The sequence below is a fragment of the Bombus terrestris genome, chromosome 8 (genome assembly GCF_910591885.1).
Source record: "Bombus terrestris chromosome 8, iyBomTerr1.2, whole genome shotgun sequence".
Taxonomy (NCBI): domain Eukaryota; kingdom Metazoa; phylum Arthropoda; class Insecta; order Hymenoptera; family Apidae; genus Bombus; species Bombus terrestris.
In genome coordinates this window covers 8,289,483-8,314,683 of record NC_063276.1, presented here as the reverse complement: position 1 = coordinate 8,314,683, position 25,201 = coordinate 8,289,483, and the positions used below count along the sequence as shown (strand labels likewise).

General features: G+C 35.6%; 1 protein-coding gene across 12 annotated transcripts in view; it reads right to left on the bottom strand.

The window, feature by feature from the left end:
* The window catches only part of LOC100645915 (potassium/sodium hyperpolarization-activated cyclic nucleotide-gated channel 2), a 212,374-nt gene that overhangs the window by 12,541 nt on the left and 174,632 nt on the right, over positions 1-25,201 (bottom strand). For 6 of the 12 annotated variants that reach the window (XM_048408264.1, XM_048408269.1, XM_048408265.1 and 3 more), the window contains 4 exons: positions 21,847-21,983; positions 20,609-20,752; positions 12,370-12,444; positions 6,972-7,079 (listed from right to left, as the gene is read on the bottom strand). In XM_048408264.1, the coding sequence (XP_048264221.1) occupies positions 6,972-7,079; positions 12,370-12,444; positions 20,609-20,752; positions 21,847-21,983 (464 nt within the window). Of the gene's footprint in view, positions 1-6,971; positions 7,080-12,313; positions 12,445-20,608; positions 20,753-21,846; positions 21,984-25,201 lie in introns of all 12 variants that reach the window. The other 6 variants (XM_048408268.1, XM_048408270.1, XM_048408272.1 and 3 more) reach the window with 4 other exon arrangements.

The window sequence follows — 25,201 nt, the reverse complement described above, 5'->3', positions numbered from 1 at the left end:
CGATACTCAGCCAAGAACCTTCGACGTTATCGTCCTCTTATTGTTGCTCTAATTCCGGGCCCCTTTCCGAAACTTGCGGCGATCTTCGCCTGGTAACAGTGAAGATCGCATCGAGACACACTATCTGTGGTAATCGAGAATACTGCAATAGGGAGAATTAAGCGAGAAACTCGAGATACAGGAAGTTAAACGGTAGGGAGACTTGGCAGTGAGCTTCGCACTTCCTTCGTAGAAGATGGCGACACTGATTATTTTTGGTATTTTGGTTTTGTCTGATAAGAAAGGATGTAGATAACGTTATTGTGCTCTTTGTCTCGTTGTTGGGTAATGGTTAAATAGCATTACTCGCAATTGTGTAGAGATTTTATTGTAGTATAAATGTATGTTATTTTACTGTAATATCGCGTGGTTTTGTGATTGATGTCTTTGTTTCATAGCCAATTAACACGTTCGGTAGTGTTACATGTGTATCGTATATAATCGTTTATGAAAATTATTGTTACTATTATTGAAATAAGTTATGTTCTTATATGTAGTGATACATCGAGCAACAATAATTTTCCTGTGATAAAACGTATTAGTTTCCAGAAATACTTGAATAGATACGAAGGAAACAAGTTATACTATCTTATCTTTTCATTTTGTAGGTTATGTATAAAGTTACAATGTCCACGACTACAGAGTCGTATGATTTTTTATTGGTGTTTGATAATAACATAGAACGCTGCAATTAAAGTTGCGAAACAACGCGATACAACGTGATTTAACAATTTAAAATACTTTATTAGGCATTAACGGAGAATTACGTGTTTGGTTGTTCACAGTTGATTTGGCATGATTGGATAACGTAGTATTATGGTGGGATTACAAAAAAGCTCACGTATTACGTGATTGATAAATTATTTCTTGTCGAGAAATTTCTGATTTATTTATGGTTCATTATCAATTTATGATTGTTTGATTAATAATTACGTTTCTTAGATACATAGCCATGAACGATATTGCGTAGACAATGATTCACCTCGTGTTATTCAAGACTATAGTACTACACGATCAATGTCAATTTACAAGGAATGTTGAATTACGTAACAGGTTCTGCTATGCAAGAAACGTAGTACTACGTGATCGATTGAGTTCCGTTGGAAGTGTTATGTATTCGACTTGATCAATATTGTTCAGAGAAGATGTAATACTACGTAATCAATCTCTTTTTGCAAGGGATATTACACCACTTGGAAAACAAGTGGTCAAGTGCACAAGCATCATGCTTCGATAAATGTATAATTCATAAATTTTTCTTTTATGAAAATAGTACCCATACCATTGTCAGCATCATTACTGTTTATCACTGTAAAGCATTAATTCGTAACGAAAACTTATCATTATTATAGTGAATTTACAGTGAAAAGAATGTGTCCGTAACAATTAATTTACCACATTGTAAACTTTCTCCTTTAGAAAACGGTATCATTTACTTACATTTACATTTTTCTACATTAGATTAATTTACAGCGTTATAATTATTCTTGTTTCCGAGATAATGCAATTTATATCTTTCAATTCAAATCATTCACGATATTACATAAAAAAGATAATATGGTATTTCACTAATTTAATACCTATATACTAAAAATACTTATTTTTCTGTTCAAAATACTTGTAATGTCACGTGAATGAAGCAGTGCTACATTTTAATATGTAACCTTTTTAATAGGATCTACGCTTTTATAATCGATAAAAATGAATATTTCTTTCTACGAACCATAATACATATTGTAGTAATGTACGTAACAAAACTTCCTTATAATAAACAAACAGAACTGACTAATTCAAAATCTTTTATCAATGCCAAACCATTAAAACACTGTAATATAATTTAATACAGAAACCATAAAACTACGTTTTCCTTGGGATGGTCATAGAATAATTTCGTTGTGAGACAACCGTTGATTTCACAGATAGCGTGTGTCAATGCATACATAGATCTCAATAACGAGATGACAGAACAGCAACGAATACCTCCATTAAATCAAAACCGCGGTTGTCTGAATATCGGGCAATCACGTGCGTGTATCACCGAACACGAAATCGAATGGCGATGGGAATCGTGTCCGACAACGTTTGGTTGATGAAAGGAATGCCGAAACTTCGGTTTCGCTTGTCGTCCGTCTGATTGTTCGATACGGCAAGAAGCAACGGTACAACGCGTGTATACCATCGTGACGTGCGTAATGTTCCGTAATGCTTCGTTGTAATCCCCGAACTCTGAAGGAATTCAGAAATCGTCATTCGATTTCGACATAGAAGCGTACAGAATCCGGCTAACTAACGGCTGGTAGAATGGAAACGGCGCGTGTCGTTATCATTATCGTGATATGTTATACATGATGGCTGTGATAAGTCACAGTGTATTGTTCTCTGCGCCTACTGGACAAAGTACGGGTAAAAAAAAACAGGGCGATGAAAAAACTTACTGCTAGACCACAACTAGTTTCAATACATTACCTGGCATTAAAACAAACGAAACAAAGGAACAAACTAACAAACATCATATATAGTTCATGCGGTACACATACGCGCACACGCGCGCGCGCGCGCGCTACACACGACATAGAGACACGTGGACGTGGACACGTGGACAAACAACGGCACACGACCAGAGAATATTGCGATTTGTCGTTTTTTTTCTTTTTCTTCTTTTTTATTTTTTTTAGTTTATTCGTTGCATTTTGTTGCGTTACACAACGTGAGGTATACACACGTGTGTATAATAATGCGCGTAAAGTTATATACACGTATATACTATTCACGCATGAGAGCGCGCGCATAGTGGATATGCATACGCATGGTTTGAATCATTCAGAAAACAAAAGAAAAAAAGGAAAAAGATAACGAGACACAAACGAACAAAGAAACGATATACATATACATATACATTGAATTAAAACTGAACATCCAACCTTCTGTTCTACAAGAGACAGTCACAAGTCCATTTAAAAAAGACGAAAGCGTTTGTCGTAACACAACTCTTCACGGTAATAAATGAACAGCTAAATGGTCATCAATGGTCAAAAGTACAAGTAACGATATGGCGGTTATTGTATATTGTACAAGTACGTGACGCGTGCGCGTGTTTGACACAGGGCGCACCTCGATCACGTCGGAAGTGGCGTGCTCGTGGTCGCGCGCGCGCCGCGTACAGGTGTGGCAACAGCGTTACTAATCAACAAAATTTAAAGTACACAGAAACCAAGGAATGACACAAAAAAGAAACAACGCAACGACAACTGAACAAACTGAAAGAAAGAACGAGGAGAAAGAAAAAATGGAAAAAGAATCGAGGGACAGGGGTCGAACAAACGAACGAGGGAACAAAAATAAAACTGAGGCACTGAGACGATGGGGTAATCGAGGAGGACGACCGATCATCAATCGGGGATGAACGTTCTCCAGGACGTTCAGACGGCTAAATCGCGATGGACACACCGGTAAGAACGAAAGAACGAAACCAAAAATTCGAGGGAGACAAAATGACAAAAGCAGAACCGATTGAAACAAAAAGTCAAAAAGAAGAAAAAGGGGGAAAGAATAAAGGGACTTGATAAACTGACGGACCAAAACAAAAGAAAAAAGAAAGAAAAAAGATGCGCGAAACGGAAAAGCAAAAAGGAAGAAATGAAACAAAACGAAAAATTGATAGACAGAAGGAGATAGACAGGAACAGAGCGAGAGACAGAGAACGTAAAAGAAACGCCAGCTGCCAAGTCAAATAATCATGAAGCGGCAAAGAAGCCAGGCTCTAAGCAACGAGAAGCAAGCCACCTCTTCCTCTCGCTACCGTTTCTTTATTTTTCTGCATTTTTTCTATATTGTTTTTTTAATTTTTCTATATGTTCTTTTCACTATGATTTTTTCTATTTCTTTGCGCCTGCTTGCAGCCACAAAACAGATAGCCAGCCAGTATCACAAAGGGGTGCACATGTATTCTTTTTTCTTGGCTGAGAAGCAACAGAGGTTGAAGGGGCTGTGTGGAAAACAGAGAGAGGAGGCGAAAAATGGTGAAGGTCGGTTCGCAGAGCAGCGGCAGGGGTAGCGAGCTCTCTACTCTCATACAATGCGCCCTAATTGTTATCCCCTTTCCTTTTTCTGGTTTGTTTCATTTCCGTTTTCGTTAGTCATCTAGAAAAAAAGAGCAGCGATGCGCCTCGTATAAATGCTGGGAGGCGGGGGACACCCGGGGGTGGGTGATTCTCTCCGGGGGTAGATTCTCAAGTCGATTAGCTGTGACGATTGGCTAGACACGTTCTCGAATCGCTATTGAACGCGTAATTGCGAGTGTCGAATCGCTTCGAACGCTTCTAGTCTATGAAAAGCCTAGACAAAAGCCTTCAAAGACGTAAGCCGTGTTCTTAGAATAGCTTTTAATTTCAAATTACAAATTAAACACCGCTTAATATGGTTTGTCTTACGAAGAGATACTTATAGATACGAAAGAGATAATTTCTGATTTTTCTAGTTTTCATTTGTGAGATATTTAACTTAGAATAGAAACATACTTACAGAAAGTACAAAACTGATTAGTTCACAGTACAACGTGATTTACTGAAAGAATTCTTAATTAGTTCTCCGTCTGCGTACTGTTTGGATTCATTAAGACAAATATCAAGTTTCTTAGTTGATTATTATAAAGTTAATAAGAATATTTCTCTTAACAGTATCTAGTTTGTTGATCATTATGATAAAATGCGATTTACTGAAAGAATGTTTAATTAGTTCTCAGTTTGAGCGTTATTTAGATTCATTAAGACAAATATCAATTTTCTAATTGTAATACAGTTGCAAAGAATATTCGTTCCAATGTTATTTATTTATTAATCACTGTTGAAACAATTTTTAATTAATTCTCAGTTCGAGTGCTATTTACATTCACAAAGAGAAATATTAATTTTTAAATTTTTCTTTAAACACTTATATTTGAATATTTGTGTTAATGTTACTTAATTATTAACCACACGTTTCAATACATCTGAAAAGAAAGTGCTAATTACATGATGAAGATACAACAACATGAATTCGGTACACTTAAATACAACGTTAGTTTACTCCAAGCAAAGGATGACCATCTTTCCTTCTACCTTCTACTGCTACCACTACTTTCTTTATCATCTACGTTTTCTCCAAATTCGTTGAATTCTGTAACTATAACCAGTTACCACAGTTACGTTTTTGCTAATTTTGCAAGATTTTTGAAGAGATATCGTTAATTAATATTTCGATCAGTTTTAAACCTAACATAAAAAGAGTGAAATATTCCATAGTAAACGAAAGTCTTACGGTTCCTTAAAGCTCTTCGGAATTTTTCGTGACCCCGTTTAGAGACTTTCACCATATCCCCCGGATCCCCAACGTCCCCGAAAACATCGAAAGCAATTCGAGCAAGGGAGAGTCTCGCGAAAACCCAGGGCAGAGAGTCGACCGCCCATCGCTAACAGCGGACAACAGTGTGCGATTTGCAACAAAGCGACAGAGAAGGGACGCCCAATCAACGTGCGCTCGTTTCCAAAGGATCGTGCACACCGTCTAGCGATAAAAAAAGCGTCTCAAGAGACAGTGCGTGGACAGTGGCTTTTGGTATCGTAGCAAAGAGTGCGGCCATCTGTTCTTCCGGCTCGTCGGATCAATCGATCCATGGAACTAGAGGGTCGTCTGGAAAGCGTTGAGAAAGTCCTAATGGAACACACATGCCGTGTGACGATTGGGTTGTTTACTGGATAGGGAGGAGATCGCGAGAGCAGAGAGAAATAGAGACAGATAAAGTATTTCTATCCAGGCGGAAAGAAATAAGACAAATACTTTCGGTTTCTTTTTTCTCTGTAAAAAATCGCGAAGGATGGAAAAGCGGACAAGTAGAAGGAAATATATATATTAAAACACGACAAAAATCAAGTAGATGAGACAAAGAGATGGTCGAGAGAAAGAGAGAGGAGGGATCCACGAGTAGACGATTGCATCTAGACGTGGAGACGTTTGCTTCTTTACGATGGTCGAGTATTTTATTTACGATTCCTATTTCATTTTTTTTCTATTGTTTCTCTTTTCGTTGATTTCGCGCATGGGAACGAATAGCTCACCAACTTCGACAACGAAATGATGGATCGTCTCGAAAACGAGTCAGAGAGAAAATCAGCTCTAACTGCCTCGAGAATAGGGCGTTTTTTAACATATTTTTCTCGTTATCTATATATATATTTCTTCTATATCATTTTTTTGTTTTTCACAACTTGGGTTTGGTCGATGAAATTTCTCCAAAGTATATATACATATATAGTAGTATGTATCTATATATATATATATTTGCAGGAATAAAAATACACTTTGGTACTTTCTCATCGCTAGGCGGGTGCCGATGGTGAATGTATAAGAAGCATAGCCTATTGCTGCGGGTAATATGTAATGTATAATGCGGCGGATAGTAGAAGCGAATGTTTGTAATAAACCAACGAGCCAATCAGCGTACAGCTCCTGCGTCCAGCCTCCTCGTGATCGCTCTTCCTGTTCTTCGCGAGACATCGATCGAACGACACACTGCTGACTCCCCTTTTTCTCCTCTGTTCATGCTCTCTCATTCCGTTTACTTATTCGTCTGACAAATCAACCGTGAATTATCCAGTTCATTTTCGTAGGAACTGGCTATATGTACTGTTTGTGAACTCATCCGATTCCCTGTTTCATCAAATATTTACGAAACGAGATATTTATCGTAATATATCTATTTAAGGATATTCTTCGCTAGAAAGTCCTTTATTTCTTGGCGTTTCGGTTTTGCGAGAAGAACACAGGGCGGACAGAGTCGGCGTGGTTCGCTCGAGTCTCGTGAAAACGGGACCCAAGGTGGTCTCGAGGCGGGTTCGACGAACACGATCGCGAACCTCGAGCGGACGCGAGCTCGCGCATTCGTTAGGGCGGGTTACCTTAAAAATAAGGTCGCTTTTGCTGAAACCGGACTTCTTTTTACTCATATTGTCAGAACTTAGGCGCCCCCTCCGCTCAGTGCGTTTTTTTTGTAGGTTCTGCAATATCTAGAAACAAAAGAAAGCGGGACATAGCAAGACGTATAGTAAGAAAAGGGCCAGGTTATCAAGAAGATTCGTAATAAAGAGGTAGAGAAAGACAGAAAATATAGAAATAGATAAGATAGTGAGGGGAAAAAGAGAAAAAGAGAGGGAACAGAAAATAGAAGGAGTAAGATCGGTTTAGGTATTCGAGTTCCTTGTTCTTTCTTCTTTCTTTCTTTCTTTTTTTCCGTTTCATTTCTTTCTTTTTTTCCTTTCCTTTCTTTTCCTTTTCCTTCTTTTCTTCTTGCCTTTCTCTTTTTCCTTTGCACACTGTCGGTTTCGTTCGTTTCGTTCTTTCTTTTTGTTCTCTCGTCGAGCAAAACGTATTCCGTGAAAGAAACGCTTTCCGTCGAGAAAAGGAGGAAGGTAGAAGACACAAGTAGAACGACGCTGTTCCTAAAAAATGTAACATCGAGATCCACTCGTCATTCGCTTATTTCAATTATGATTCGTGCGTATCTATGCACTTGTCAGCATAGATCGTGATCGATACACGGGATCGACCGATCCACGAGAATCATTTCATTTTCTCCAAGTTTATTCATAGTAGGACTACGCTTAATCGTGTAAACTTAAGTACGCCAGTATATCAACGACAGGTTTTCTCATTATTAGTTGGTCGTTCGTTGCGTGTACGAATCATGGTCGAAAAGTATTTGTGTCCATTCGTGAATGAATGAATCAATCGATCGATTGAGGGGTGAATATGTTTCCGATCGTCCATCCTCTTCTCGAACACTGTGTAGTCGTACATAGACGTACGATATCGTCGATTAGAAAAGGGAAAGAAGATAAATAAAAAATCGTGTTGTAGTTAAAACATGGGTGTTTCGTGTTCATTCGTTCGTTCGTTCGTCTATATGTGTTCTTTTCTTATATACTATATTTTTTCTTCCCATTTTTTGTTTCTTGTGATCGGTGGTATCATATCAAACTTGGAGTGCAAGACGCGATGATGGATTGGCGTAGAAGTGTGGATCAAAATTACGACGTGGAGAATAAATGATGCACAGATTGACCGTAAACAGCACATAATAATAGTAATTAATAGTAATGGAAATAATAATAATAAGAATGGTAATAATAAGAATAGGAATAAATATATAATAATTAATAAGAAGAGAGAGAGAGTTAATGAGTTCGTGAGTTAAAGAGAAGTAAGAATCAAGAAGCCATTCGTTAATATCAAAGCTTTCGTTGCAGCAGTCGCGCCAAGCGTGAAGCCGCAGTTTCTTGTCAAAGCTCGTAATAAAAGGCTCGAGAGATCGATTGTTATTTCTTTTTTTACTTCTTTTGCCTTCGTTTAGCAGGTTAGTAGCAACGTTGTACAAAATTTGAGAGTTACTTCAATCAACGAGGAGCTCTCGTGACGAAGCGAGGAAATCTGACGATTTTCGGTTTTTTTTCCTCGATGGTATTATCGATCGTACATTTTTTTCATCGATAAAGTTCAAAGACGTTTCAACACAAGGCAATATGTTTGCTGAATTTTGCTTGAGATAATAAAAAAGTGTACGAATATTGGTATCTCTTGTTAAAAGGAGCGAAAGGATCAAGTAAAAGGTAGAAGGACAATAAGATTCATCGCAATAATTGAAAGGTGTCGAACAGAATTGGTTGACATCTGTTCAAATTTTTTATTAGCACAAATTTCTGGATTTTTCTATTACTCGATCCATAAAATAATTCGGTCGAATCCCGCGTCTCATTGCCAGACATTTGTGCATAATAAACGAAGATCAGTTACCAGCGTATAAATTAAGAAATATCGTTTCACAACCAGTTAGACTCTGTACAGATTTATTTCCTTGTACGTACAGTTCATAACTTTCTTTGTGCCTCCATTTGTATTACCAAAGTGACTGTTGATGATATTCCACGAGTAACACTATGACAAACAAAAAACATCGAGCGATCTGGGCGCAGAAGGAAGGCGTAGAAAATAATAGCAATAAAATAGAACCATCACAGAATACGATTAAATGAAAGAAACACAGGAACAAAGAACGATACCGATCGAATGATTTATTAGAGTCCGATGAGATCTGGTCTCGTTTCTTCGCCCCTATTAACCGCAGCGGACGGATTAAAACCCTCGTTCGAAAGGGTGCAGAAAATTACAGAAACAACGGTCATCGTGTTCCTCCGTCTGGTTGTGTCTCGACGGAATGGAAATCAACGAACAAAAACAGACTTGCGCGAATCTCTCGCAATTTATCATTCCTCTGCGACAGCTATGATTAATCGTTCTCTAAGATCCAATTTCGATCAGAGTTTTCGAGTAGCTGGAAAACCGGCGTACCACGTTGCTGGTTACCACTTGGAAATTGAATTTAAACTGACACTAACGCGTGGTCGTCGAAAAATTTGGATGTAAATCAAGATTTTCTCGAATTTGAATTTATTTAACACAGGAAATTAGTTAAATATTCTCGAATAATAAATTAAAACATATTCTCAAATATCTTTTAAAGTAAAATTTTTCGTTTGCTTATAAATGCGAATAGATGTCTTCTCGTATCCTTCTGTGGATTTGTAAGATTCGAGTCTTCAGTGTTGAAAACGAGACTCTTCAAGATTGTTTCTTCTGGTTCTTTTTCGCGAAGACGAGGTCGACGCGACGATACGCGCAACAAAAGACGAGAATCGGAGCTATTCTATCGTGTTCGTTTGAACAACGAACGATCTCTGTCATCTACTTACTGCATTCTCACGAAACAGGCAGAACTTCGTAAAACAACGGGAGGAGCAACCATGGAAATAAAGAACAAACGAACGATACATCGATAAATACACTTTGCCAAGCGAGAAAAACAACAGATAGGTCGGGACAACTGTTTCGAGTATCAGGGTGCAACTGTTCGTTCAAATATACAGACCACAGCTGAGGAGATCGATCGTCGAGTACACCCGCATGCTGCTTCTTCGTCCAGACTAAAAGAAGTATGATATAACGATCGGAGTAAAATTTCTACTAATCTATGATGGAAACATTGATTCGTCGACGCGTCTGTCTATCGTTGCCTTTTCCTACTTGAACAGGCGGAGACAACAGCGAACAAAAATGCCAATGAAACTGAAACAACGCGACAAGGGAGACGAAAGTGGTCGACGAAGGAATCAAGGAGAACAAAATACGTTTAGAAACGTCTAAACTCTGAAAAAATCAGGCATTTAAACGACATAGAACAGCAAGCAAAACGCAAATGTGGGAACGAGACGCAACTGGATCAGAGAAAAATTCGTCTCCGTACCAAATGGGGTAGATCGAGTGGTTCTTGGGATGACATAGGGATGATATATAGGGCTGAATGGAAGAATAAAACGTAGGAGCACACTGAATACGGGCACATCGCCAAAAAAATGTCGGGCAAATAGGGTTAATATACACCTAACACTCACAGGCAGACCTACGGTCAATCCAACCAACTTTCTCGTCTGTAGAGCAGCCATGTGGATAGCGTGTCGTGTCGAATACCTCAGACAGTATTTCCCTATTATCCTGAGTCTTTTGTTCGGGAATGGATCTTTCTCTTTTCTTTTCTTTTCTTTTCATTCCATCGTCCTTTCTTTTTTCTTTTTCCTTAGCTTTTCATACGTAACTCGTTCGTTATAGAAGAAAAAAATTTTCGTTTTTTTAAAGTCGAAGAGAATTCTTGATTCTTAATTATCATCGTGTCTACTGCGTGCTTGGTTCAGCTATCACCATCGTTAGTTTCATGATACATCACGAAATAGAAACAATTACATGCATACTCTCGTTTTCTGTTTCACTTTCTCTCTATATGCAGAAATCGTTCTCCATATGAAACAAACATTAACGACTATCGATCCACATGGTCGATATACATGCGCACCTCGTTATATAGTCACTTCAGTTTGAAAAGTTATGCAATTGGAACACAGAGACACGATGACGATCCAAAATGAAGAACCAATATCATCGAGATTGTATCGAGAAACATTGAAATTGCTTGTTGAGATGTCCAGTATTCGACACGACTCAATGACTATATATTAAAAACGAAACGCATGTTAGTACCTAACGGTTGAAGGGATTTTTCCAACAAAATTCGGCAGAAAAAAATATACATGACAACATGTCATACCAAATCGTTCCTAAGAACTTTCATAAGGATCGAGCTAGTCAGTGTAACATGGATACTTTGTGTCTGGATTCGTGTTCGTTGTTTTTAAAATTTAATTCGACTGTCAATTTGGGATTCTACATGATCCATGTGACACTTAGTATTATCGGGACTACGGGAATATATGCTAGCCGGATCAAGAGCTTGTTTCACGAAAATTGAAACGGGAATAAAGGCTTCTTCAATGTCTAAGGTTGATATCTCTGACTCGGAGATTCTCTCAAGTTTGCCTCTCGACGCTTTCTACCACGTTTTCGAACGATCCACAGAACGAGACACTTCGCTCTCGACGGTTTAATTAAATTCGTATGTACTATGAAACATCGGGCGCATGTCAAGTAATCTGTCACGATGCAAGACACAGACACAGAAACGAACAGAACGAAATTTCTCTATCCTCTATAATATTTCATTCGTCATCTCACACCTCTATGTCATCGTGCAACAACATCGATCTCTAAGAAACGAAACTAAAAAGACAAGGAAACAAACCAAGAAACGAAATATACATGTACAAGATAAATGAAAAAAACAGAAACTAAAGGATAAAAATAAATAAGAAATCGATCACGATACAGCCACGCTGCGTAAGAAAGCTCTTGATCGGCTTCGCTTTCTTTTAGAAAATCGGGATCTAAAACTCTGTATATATATATATGCTTGTGTATAACTCTGTATATGTATGTACGTATGTATCATTAAGGCGTGGTGTATGGTGTATCAAAACAGTATCCTTCGATACTGAGACTGAACAGAACAAATGAAAAAAAAGAAAAATAAAAAATGAAGATCACACGGCAAGACTATGCACGTTCTCTCTATGATAATATATAGGAACTTCCAAACCAAACGACAACGAATAATCAATCAATCGTAAAAAAACGGTCATAATAAACATCGTAACGATAATCAGTAACCGTAACAAAAATTTACTATATATATATGTATATATATAAGTAGATAATATTAGTAATGATCTAACGTATATATATATATGTATATATGTATTTATATTTATACGTAGAAACATTAAGTTTTAAGTTAACGAACGCTTGAATCAAGAAAGGGCATTTGGCCTTGGTTTCGGGGTTACTAGGCAGGCACACCTTGCTGGTTCGGTCTGGTTGGGGCGGTGTCGCCCGACGCTCGTAGTGCCTCTCCGGCTGTTGATAAAGGGGGATCTGCAAACCCATTCGGAAACGTGTTCTCGCAATACGCCTACTACTTGGATTTTTTAAATATTTTTTTAGTTGTTTTCTTTTTTTTTTTTTGAAGTGTTGTTCTGCGTGTCTTGGATGTGTTGGGAAGAGTTCGCGAGCTCCCTCGCTATGCAGAGATTATTTTTGGTTTCTTTCGTAGGTTTTCGTGTGTACAGTTCGTAAATTTTTCACGGTAGTGATGGTCCAGTCTGGAATTGGTCCCGGCACTTTCAAGACTAGACTATACCGAAAATTAGAAAAATTATTCAAGACCAATTGTACTATAAAGGATAAATTGCCTTTAATTATACTCCTCTTTTTTTCATTTTTTGTTTCTTGTTTTATTTATCCAACGCTTGTTTCAAGAACGCGGAGGATAAATTTATAAGTTTCTCCTGACAAAAATGTATCAGATAGTAGCTAATTATAAGTTTGAGGTTGTAAAAGAGAAGATTACTTCTTATATCACTCATTGGAATATAGAAGACTGTATGGTTTTTGGCTCTTTAAACATGAAATAATTGATTGCCTGTTTCATAAATTTTATTTGAATATTAAAGTTTATTTGATAATTAATTAATTATAAGAGTTCTAGGGATTGTAATAATAATAGGAAATTTGTAATATTTGGCTCGTTCTAGTAGTCTAGTCTCATATTAGTCCCGAGATACTCAAGACTGGCACTAACTGATTGTGTGATGATACAGTCAGTAAAAAAATAAGTATAATCAAATACTGTAGACTACAGAATAACAGAGTTTATGGTCCAGTTAGATAATCCTCGTTGATTCTTGTTCATGGTATTAATAAACAAAATATTGTGACGATTTGAACTGATAGCCCAGACCCGAAGAAATTCTAAAACGTTCAACATTTGGTTTACAATTTGTAATCGGTTGGCAATAATCGATCATAATATGTATATATTGTAACACGATATCATAATCTAGAATTAAAAGATTGTTTCGATATAATTTAAAATACGTAGTTTTTAATTTTAAACGAGACTTGGAATATTCATTTGTAAATATAATTCCGAATGTTAAGATGAATAAAATTGTCAAATTGTAATAGAGAAATTAAAAGTACAAAAGCGTATAAAAATCATATTCTCCACACAATATTCTAAGAACTACTAGAACGAAAAAAAAAGAAGAAATTATCATAAACCTCCTCGTTAAATTACAAGTCAAGTTCGACCATGAATTCACATTCCAAAACTACAGTCAATAAAAAACTTATGTTCGATGGATTTCATTCATTCCATTCATCGTATATTCGCTTTCAAACTAATAAATCAAACTTCGGAGGATCGAGTAACACCCGTACGACCGTGAATCCATCGTGGCTGGACCATTTGCCGCGAATCAGAGTCTAGGGTCTAAATCTGAAGTTAATCCCTAGGGTAACTGAACTGGAGCGTCGTTATAAATCAGTTTTAAGTACGCCCAAGTGTGCAGTGTATCATTACACGTGCTATTTTTAGCTAATCCACCAATGCTGCTGCATGACCAAGATACACGGAAGAATCTTTCGTGGAAACGGTCTGGTGATCGGCTTTCTCCGGAACATTTTCCGCTCTGCGGGACTACCTCCGCGAAATCGCATGATTTTCGGAGAAACGACGTGTCAGAACAATCCGACGTTTTCGCGGAACGCTTGCATTTTCGGCAAACTAAGAGAAACGAAAATGGGTCAACGTTTTCGAATATTATTCTAGAAATTTAGGACGATGGTATATGGATCTTTTGATGAAACGATAATTAATGATAGTTAATATTATCAGTAATAATGTGCATAATGTATTATATAATTTGTTAATGATAATATTTTATTTAACGATGGTAAAAATGGTATTGTTGGATCGTATACCATTCATAATAATTTGAGTCAAGTTACTTAACTTTGGAATATTTCTTCTTAATTTTCGCTCTGTATTTTATACAATAAGATATAGAATTGAACGTGATCTAAATCAAATTTATAAATATAAATCTGACCCAAAAATTTCATTTAAAATGCAATGTTTTGGTTATCTACGATCCAATGATATCAATCTACGGTTGAGGACATCTGTAGAACTGTTTTAGATATTCGACAATTTGCAATTCACAAATTTTTACAATTCATGAAGATTCTGGAATACTTGTATATCCTGCAATTTCTAACTTTTAAATCGTAGAATGGAATTCAATAGAATAGAAATAATACGCGTGTTTCGACAATTTATGTATTGACTATTCTGTAACTTGTTTCATATCGTAGGAAATAACGAAAATTCTGCAATTTTCAATCAATTCTTTCAGAACACGAATTTCTCACACACGATTAAATTATTTTATTATTTTATGTAAATTCCTTGAAGATAATTTCAATCGAGATAGAAAATAAATCTAAAGAAGCTTTTTCTTACTGAAACAACAAGAATTAGGTTTGCTACAGGTGTCCAATATCGTCGAACGATGCAGATGATGACTAATGATGAGATTGGTGTTTCAATTATTCACGTCTTTTTCGAATATCAAGATGATTTGATCACCGATAGTAGCAACCGCAGTCAGCAATTTCCTGCGTTCCTTATAATCGTGCTCGTTAAAACCGAAGTTGTGAATCGATTAAGCTGAGATAGTCGAAGAATATCCGATTTTAATACCGTGATAGTACGAAGGACGTCAATTAAGGAAATTACCGGTCCCTTATTTCCTCGATTTTCTAACTCAAAACTGATCTCGGTTTGATCCTTCATCGAATCTTATAACGGATGATCCGGGCAATCAATCTGAAATACTTTTTCGTTACGAAGTTTAAAGATGTTAGAGGTTTCGTGTACTTTCAATATTTTCAATATTATATACTTAAACAAAATCTAAAATAAATATTTGGAAAGTAAATTAAAATTTAACGAAAGAGAGATTCATATAGAATTCACAGAGAATTCGTGGCATAAAGCGAGTACGGTAGATTCCATGGCTCGAAATAAATTGAAATTGAAGAATAATTTTTTGTTGCATGGAGCTTCGTTTCCCAGAAATATAACTTTGAAATTCAATCGCGTACTCTGACATTTATGTCTGTCATTTTATGTAATTGTTTTCGTTATAAATTGCTATTATATTTGTATTTTAGATATAACAAATACGAGGAAAGGTTATTTTATCATTTCGATTTATTTAGAATAGAATGCACTTGCATCACGAATTATGACACACTCTATTTATGTTAACATTTCAACTCCAGACTGTACAAATTCCTATAGAATTTATACTGTTTTATTATTTAAAGATTTCTATTGAAACTTCTTTTTTGACGTTACGAGTTTTTTAGAATTTTAGGTTTTCTTGGATTTTAGTATCCCTTTTTAGAATTCTAAGAGCTCTAAGAACTTTAGGATTCTTCAGGGATTTAAAATTTTTACTTATCTTTTAGAATTTTACAAAACTCAATATACATAATGATAATATCCAAAATTTAGAATCCAAGATTTGTTACAATCCACGTACCTTGAACTATTTCAAGATCTCCCTTAGGCAAGATTAAAAGCACACGAATCCTTTTAACATCGGAATCACGACGATTCGAAAGAAAAAAAGAAAAAGGGAAAAAGACATCAAACACGAGAAAATCACCGCGATATCATCGGCGTTTCGATTGCGACGCAATTTTCTTAACCTGAACATTCTGTTTGAACTAACAAGATTAGGATCTTCTGAGACTGACGGTGATTGAAGCGATGATTGAACCACGCGACGCAAGCTCGCCTCGACGAATTCTGGCTCTCGTCGAACAGAACGGAAAAAAGATTAGGGATAGATAAAACAAAAGCACAGAGGGAGGCAACAAGACGTTCTCAAACACAAGCGCAAGTAACATTCAGAGTATAATTACGGTGATTAGAAAAAAGGTTGCTCTTTCGAGATTGGACGGAAAGCCTGATTGATTCGTTGGTCTGTTCGTTGCGCCACGGCTCACGCTAAAGGCAAGACACAATCAAACTGACATAGAAAGGACTCTTAAAAAATCATACGTGAATATAAATACCGAGACGTGACCTTTATACAGTGGCTCACAAAAATATTCGAACACTTATACACACATTTTATGAACATATTATATGTTATATATTATATATGTATTATATTATATCTGTGTGATAAAGTCTAAAAGAAATATGAATATATATATATAGAAATTATAAGCTGTTTAGTACAATTCATTTTGCAGAGACCATAAAAGTATTTAAATAGACAATTATTTGTTATATTAATGAACATTACTAATTTTTTATCGAATATATGCCTGCAATAAATATCTTGTAATTTCTATACATATATATATATTCTTAGATTTGATCAATGTAATCATAATATTCGTGTCTCATTGCAGTGCTAATGAAATTTCAAAATATTTTCATAACACGCATGATACAGACACACAAGTATTCTATGGTAAGTGTTCAATACTTGAAACTTTTTTCGAACGTATTACGAATGTTTTTGCAGAAACTTTTTTATGACACACGACATAATCACATTGGTAAAGTTTGAAAGAAATCTGAAAATGTACATAGCAGTTTCGTAATATTTATTGCAGAAATACACTTCGTTATGGTTGCAAAACTATTTGATGATTTAAACAGACACAACATTCGTTCTATCAATAAGTTTCCGTATTTAATAGGATCACTTTTAACGCTAATTATAAGGCAACTGTTCATGCTATATACTAATTTATATGTCTTATAATTTCTATATACATTATACATTCTCAGATACCAAATTCTACCACTATAACCATAACAATCGCGTCTCATTATAAGAAAAAAGTTTTGTATAATACACATAATATATTTACAAAAATTTCCTATGATAGGTGTCCAAATACTTTCGTGAATTACTGTATATAAAAAAGGAAGAGAAGGAAAATATATAAAAGGGTAAAAAGTGTGACAGTTACGTTCGAGCAGGTCCTCGGCTAGATCCTTCGACACATCCTCCATGTATACCCTCTCGTTGACATATTCCACGATATATTTAATCATCTTTACGTTTTCCCCGTTTTAAATTAACCCATTACGTACTACGTACGAAACATTGCATAGTTTTGCCTTGTCTAATGAACGAACGAGTGCTTTCTCAATGATTTCTGATCAATGTGAAAGTTTCGTTTTCTCCTTGGTCGCAGCTATAAAGTGTCCTGTCTCGTGGAATCGCATTAATCTCTTTAGTTAGTTTTCTCAGTGTACTGCTTGTTATGGAGCTCTTACTTGTACGTAATGTGTTAATACGTGGCTTATAATACGAATAAACTCTGCCGTAATAGAGTTTTCATATATAAAGGTGTATTAAGCACAACTTCAAAATATGTATATATATCTTATAATGTAATTTTTCAGTTACGACAAGATTATTCGCGTGTTTCATGCAGATGAGTCGCAGAACAGAAAAAAAAAGAAAGACAGAACTTACTGAGCAACACAATAGTGGCGTGTTACGCCAAGATCCGATCGAACGAATTGGAGAGAACGCTTCCTCGACCCATTTTAAAATTCACAGAGGAAACGATCCGAATTCCCATCGTGCGCGTCTGGCTTGGGAACACGATTCTCTCTCTCTCGTGGCCAGATGCTCGGGACAGTCGTATAAAAATAATTCGCGTACGAACAATCGAGAGTACATTGCTTTAATGCACATACACATACATACGCATGGATCATGGAAGATCGAGCCAGAGGAGGAATTCCGCTCGAAGAGAGTAACTACTTACCTATCGCTAACGAGACACGATCTGGCCGGTGGAACACCCTCGCGAGAACGCCTATTCGACCGGAAACACACTCGAGAAACCGTCTTCGACGGAAATATATCAACGATATATGTTTCTGTACGGAAATTCACGGCCTGCCCTCGCCAGCTCTCATGCACGTGTGTGTATGTGTGTGTGTGTATGTATGTATGTGTGATTTTATATAAAATTGGACTCTTCTCACGTGCCACTTGTACATATTAGAGAAATTTCTCGTGTTCGTATATCGTCGAAATCAAAGAATGAGTTAAGAGTTATATAATTAGAGAAATATCATTTTTGTTCGAAATTGGGAGATTTGAGGAAAATTATTAAGGGAGTTTGGTTAAATTGATACTTGGAAGACTTGCGAGTTCCGAGCGTCTGTGAAAAGCAATTACGTATAAGGCGTTGACTGCTCAGAGATTGGAACGGTTATGAAATGTTCTTATCGTTAGGCACTTGGAAGAATTGTCTCGCTTGTTGAGATGCACGATTATAAATATTTTTTATGAAAATTCGTGTTAAGAATTGCTAATGTCTAACATTGTCACTATTATCATCGATTTTCTAGACTTTTAATTCTCACATAATACTTCGAACTTTTCTCAGACTTTCAACATTCTAAAAATAAACCACTGCATAATTCTATCAAATTTTAGTTTAAATGAAAGTGAATAAATTTATTTATAAAATAAATTAGAAGACTGAGGACATTTATGGATATTCATATTCTTACGAGCACAACGAAATCGATGGAACTTACTATACGTTATGTGCATTCTATTCACTTTATAGATTTAAATTTTTCATAAATGTATAAATATGCACGAACTAGATAAACTTCCCAATTCGAACAACGCTCGAAACAACATCAACTAGTCATATCACCATTAAATAACATTTAAATTGAAGAAGACATTATTGTAACAATATCACACATCGACGCAAGTAAGAGATCATAAAACAGGTCATTGTACAAGTGGTAATCGCGTCATAGGAAGAGACACGGAGGATTTTTTACAGACTTTCTTTCACGGAAATACTGAAGACATTTGCGATTGAGTAAGAACCGCGGAGACGCTGTCAATTGGTATAATAAATATACATAACGAGCAGACGGAGATGTGTATAATTATATACGTGTATGTGTTTTCTTATGTGTTTTTAGTGTAAGAAGTTTGTTTGTTGCGAGGTATTCCCCGCAGTGGTGGAAGATAGACGCGCGGCCTCGCTGTGTTTCGCTCAATCTGTCGCCTAACGAAAATCAGAACCAAAGAAAAAAAAAAAGAAAAAGATAGAAAAACTAAAAGAACAAAAAGAAAAACAGATGGGAGAGCCTGGATGCTGGTCCCGACGAAAATTCTACCCATATAAAATTCGGAATTAATTGGTCGAGGCGAAGCTTTTTCGCCTTTGCTGTAAACGAGACGTAGTTCACCCAGACACGTGGGCAGACCGGCTGAGAAAAAGTTTGTGGGACTGTCCGTGAATATAACGAAAGGAGATCCACCACTGGTGTGAGAACTTCTCCTGACTCGAACGGTCACGTCCATTCTGTTTCTCGTATTACGTAATCTTATGTTCTCTATTAAGAATATTTATGAATTTTTTCATAAGCCTATACCTATGCGCATGTATAAATGTATGTATGTATGTATTGTATAACGTCAGATCATTGTCCTTGGACGGACAACGTATACAGAGACTTGCATCGGGCTCCTTTAATTTTTTTATTTACCTTCAGTTTTTCTCTTTTTTTTTTACCATCCCGCGATGAACACACACGCTATATTATATACTTTATTATATATATATCATATATTCTGCGACAAAACACGGAATTGATGCTCTGTAAAAGCAGACAGTTCCAAAAACTGACCGTGTAGTACATGTGGCATCAAACGTATACACGGTATACGTAATTGTACGCGTATGAAAAAAGAATGGAAACCACGAGGGACCAGCCAGGCCCCATCATCGTCGTAGATAAAAAGGAAACATTGCAACGAACGGCGACGCAAAGCTGTACAGACAGACAGCGCGGCCAGATAGGGAGGTTGTAAAGGTAAAAAATAAATAAATATATATATATATATATATATATATATGTATATATATATATATATAGAGACAAAAGAAAGAGTCAGTCACTTGTTGAAACTGACAAATAAAAGACACGACGACGAGACGCTTGGTTTCTTTCATATTTTTGTACAAGGATCACACGAGCTGTGGGTATATTATATGAGGTGTATATATATATGTATGTATATATATATACTATATATAAATAGAATATCAAATGAAAAAAAAAGATATATATATACGGTGCTTGGTATAAGAAACAATGGTAAACACTCACATAGACCTCTTCCCATTGCGAGACATACCGCACCAGTCTTGACAATCGTAGTAACCTAACCAGCGACAACAGTTTCGCAAGCCTGAGGATCCTGAGAGCACGGCCAGCATGCAGGATCTGGAAGGACTCGCTAAAGTCCTGAAACTGACGATTCAGACGATTATCCTATGGGAACGTTGGTTCTCTACGCGGCCCATCAAAGCTGCGTGGAATTGAATCTCAGCTTGCCGCTATCGGGAGTAAATGAGAGCGGTTTAAACCGAGTTTGCGTTGTCTAGTCTACCGAGATTTTCATGGATATTATAGCGCGTTGTCAAGATAGAGTTAATTAAGCCTGAAGCTTCTAAAGGGATCCTTTAGAAAAATTGGTAAAGGGTTGTAAGTTGCGAGAGTAATTTTGCTACAAAGTTTGAAAGTAACGATCGTAAGGTCAATTTAACGAGCACTATTCTTATTTTAAATAACACTGTAATTTTTCCTGATTGTTGTATTATATTATTTGGTTTATTCATTTTATTATTTTTACAGGTAGTAGTTTTCGAATTAGCACTTTACGTTAACGCGGTATTAACGAAAAATTTGAAGTTGCGAGAAAAGTCAATTAGAAAACAAGAATGAAATTGTTTTAAAAGCTTTTAACTTTGTTTAATATTAATATTTCATGTGTACGTCGTTTTAAACAGCTCTCATTCTCAGATGATCTCATCGAAGTGTATTACGTCTAACGGAATTTCACAATTGAATAGAAACACTGTTAGGTATAAGAAAACATTGAAATTATACAAACATTTACAAAGTATTACGATCATTCTATTCCACGAATCCAAATTGTTTACATTTGTATCTCACTGACAGAGATCATGTGCCGAATAAACTGCAACGAATTAATTTTCTCTTAAAGTGAGCAGTTGGAAGTCACACTGACTTTCAAGATGTTACTTACTGTTCAGGATGTAAATTAATGTTAACTTAACACCGAAATAAAGAACAAAAAATTAAGCGTCGTAGGAATACAAAGAATTGAAATATTGGTCTCGTGTACCAAGAAACAGCTATGATTAATTTATTTACGCAGCTGGAAAGATTATACGTTGAAATGTTACGTATCTCGTCAAGGCTCGTGTAAACAGATTAATTACATAAATCGAGTTTGCAGAGAAACTAAAACACAACTCTGGCTTAACGAATTAATGCAAGAAATATGTACACCAGAGTGAGGATAATTAATATGCACTTACTTGATTAAATATGAGGAAAATGTAGTCTAGTGGTATGGAGGAAATGAGGTCGAGAAAGAACCAAGTCCTGAGGTAGTGTTTCGCGATTAACTTCGGGTCCAGGATCACTTGTTCCGCGTTATCCTGTTGCATTATGCCTGGAAGCAACACAAATAATACACATTTTAACCTTCATCGAATCAGACATTACTTATTCTTTATTTTCTTTTATCTCTTATGTGTTTAAAAAATAAATTGTTGTTAATTATTCTTATTGCTTTTAAAATCTTTTAATTAATTTAAGAAAGGAATTGCGAGAATCAAGAAATTGATAATTAGAATATTTTTTAACTTAAAATTATGATATAATTTCCTTCATTAAATTTCTGACAAAGAAATATTTTTTAATAAGATTTTTTATAAAGGAAAATATTTCAATAAAATGTTTAATATAGAAAGATCTTTAGTAAGATAGTTGACAAATTTAGTATTTCCAAATTAATTATTATATTTGTATGAAAACAGCAATCTTTACGTAATTCTTAATTTTTTAAGTATACAAGCGTTCTAAAGTTCTTAAATACTAACTTTCGATATAAATCACATTTTATAAAAATTATTAATTGATTTTTAAAGTAACAAATGTTTCGTAGATCTGAAACCACACACGTTGTAGAATTTTTCTGCAATTACGTCCCTCTACAACACATCTATATTTACATTGAATGTTACTTTGAAGTTTCTAAAAAGCCTCAGTGAGTTGGTGATTACGCTTTGATCGCAATAAGTGGACTTTCAGAAATAAATAGAAACTCTAACAGCGAATTAACACAAATAAATAGAAGTGGAAGGATCAATAGTGCCACTTTGGATGGTTGAACTAAGAGAGATAGTTCAGTGTATAATTTATATGTATATGCAATTGCATGTTGGTACCCTGAAGTTTATAATGTGGCTTTTCTCACATTTGCCAGCAGATAACTATTTCTGTATGTGTTCATCTTCTCATTGATTTTCTCAATCCCTCGAGGATTGAAAATTATCTAGGCTAACATTTACCTAGACGGTTTGAGTATTTTGTCATCCATCTAGAAACTTTTTGTAAAAATTGTTATGTGGATAATTTCATATGATAAAATTTTGATTTTTTCATATTATTTTCTTAGATCTCTTTGATCGACTTATTGTATCGATAGATCAATTTCGGTATTTACATGTAACGTGGTAATTTAGTTATTGTTAAATATAGCTTCATATTTTATTCCAACAAATATAATAAATTTCATGATCTACATTGATTTTCTCAATTAATCTCTCAATTAATAAACCCATCCATTTTTAGATTTATCAGTTTTTTAAAAATTTAATCTCCAAATTTCATTACCTACATTATCATAAGACGTTTCAAGACAAAAACGATCAAATCTAACAATTTCCCTCATATTTAGTTCTATATTAACCAAGAATTTCTTGTTTCACTTCATTAACGTTATAGATCCATCCTTCCACTTGTAGATCCTTATTTTTCCAAATTCTATTATATCATCGCAAAACATTTCAATGCAGAAATAATAAATATATCTAACAACTCCAACGACATTCTATTTTTACCACAAACGGTCGCCTCATTAGCATCCAAACATTTCATTTCTTTATCGACCATATCCGGTCCACCTAGTGTCCAGTCGTTAATATTCGTCACGCGGAACGCAATATTGGTCAACGACTGTTAATCTGGTTCAAGAATTCGCGACAATCGCAAATCGACGCAGTTCACGTGCAGTGTTTAACGCGTACAATGGTTCACATCGGACACGGCACGTGACCTAATTTCCCTCCGTTTCTGGGATCCAACTCAAACGCGTTTCAAATTAATCCCCCGGCAATAACGAAAACGTCTGAGCCACTATACGTGTCGAGCAATGTTATTATTGCACGGAACCTGTTCTCGCTTGAAGGGTTGCCAACCGAACGTGCCTCCACCGCGACGTTTCCCTTCTAGATTTAATAACCGCCGACGATGCATTTAGGAAGCTCTTGATGTGTAGGTTCTCTCGATGGGTTTCCAATGGAGAAGCGGTTCTAGGATGTTTTCGAATAGTGTGTTTGCTATTGGTCGATACTTAGCGAATTCAATTATTTGAGCCGTAATTGAAAGCGGGTTGAAGCAGTGGACAATGAGATGGACGCAATACTAAAGGAAACTTGAATATAGTAAACAATATCAAGATTTCTTGATATCATGGAAATTATTTCTGTACGTACTTGAAAATGTGGGCAATATATTTTTTGATATATAGGAAAACTCGAAACGAATCATTTTTCCAGAAACAAGGATTATGTCACCTTCGTAACAATAAGGGTTCTTCTTTTATTTAAGAAAGCTATAATAAAAGTAGTTCTTAATATTATTTATTGTATTCAAGTGTACAAGCATCTTGGCTTGCAAAATGTATTGCAGCGAGAAAAACTTTTTGTAAAGAATCGCAATTGACTACTAGAGATAAGTATAAATGAAACAAAATTTTATATTTTAATATTATCGTATAGCAATAAAATAATCCTGCTGATGTTCTAAATGTGATTAAAGAATTCGTACAATTTCCTTTGTAGGAATTAGCTCTTTCAGTCTATTTTCCGTTATTCAAACCGCCTTTGATAAAACGAAATTGGATCCTCCAGTCCCGCATCGGAATGTAACTTCATAAAAATGTAATCGATTCGCGTTAAAGCCACGATTCGCTCGGTTCCATGCTTTTGTTCGTTCCCTTTCACGATTCTCCCGACAGCAACCTTCCCTTTAATGTCAACAATTACAAGTTTCTTCTTTTCAAATTTCTACCGAGCTTTCTGAAGGCGGTGACACTGACGTTATCTCAAAGGGGGCTGCAGCTAGAAGCTTTTTCGCAACAATATTAACCAATATTATAACCAAATGGAGGAAAACATGGAAAATTCTGCTGCGGAAATTTTTCAAATAAAATTCTATCTATTCTATTTAGCTGTTAATCAATAGCGAACATGTGATAATTAGTTGGCGGATTTTTATGTAAAAATTTGAAAATGCAAAAATACACGGAATAATGTATTGTGCTTAGAACATTTAACGTATAAAACAATTTTCTATCTAGGTTACATTTTTTTAATTACCTTCACATAGATATGAATTTTTTTTCGAGATATGAAATATCTTTGTTGTTCCAAGTGGATCACAGAGGAAAAAATAGGAATCATATTTCCAATTTTATGTATTGAATCTCCCTTTTTTTTTTTTTTTGTTTTGTAGAACGTTTAGCATCTTTGAGACCTTTTCAAAGCCTGAAAGGATAATGATGAACTCCTTACAAAAACAACTGACGAATATCTATAGGAAAGA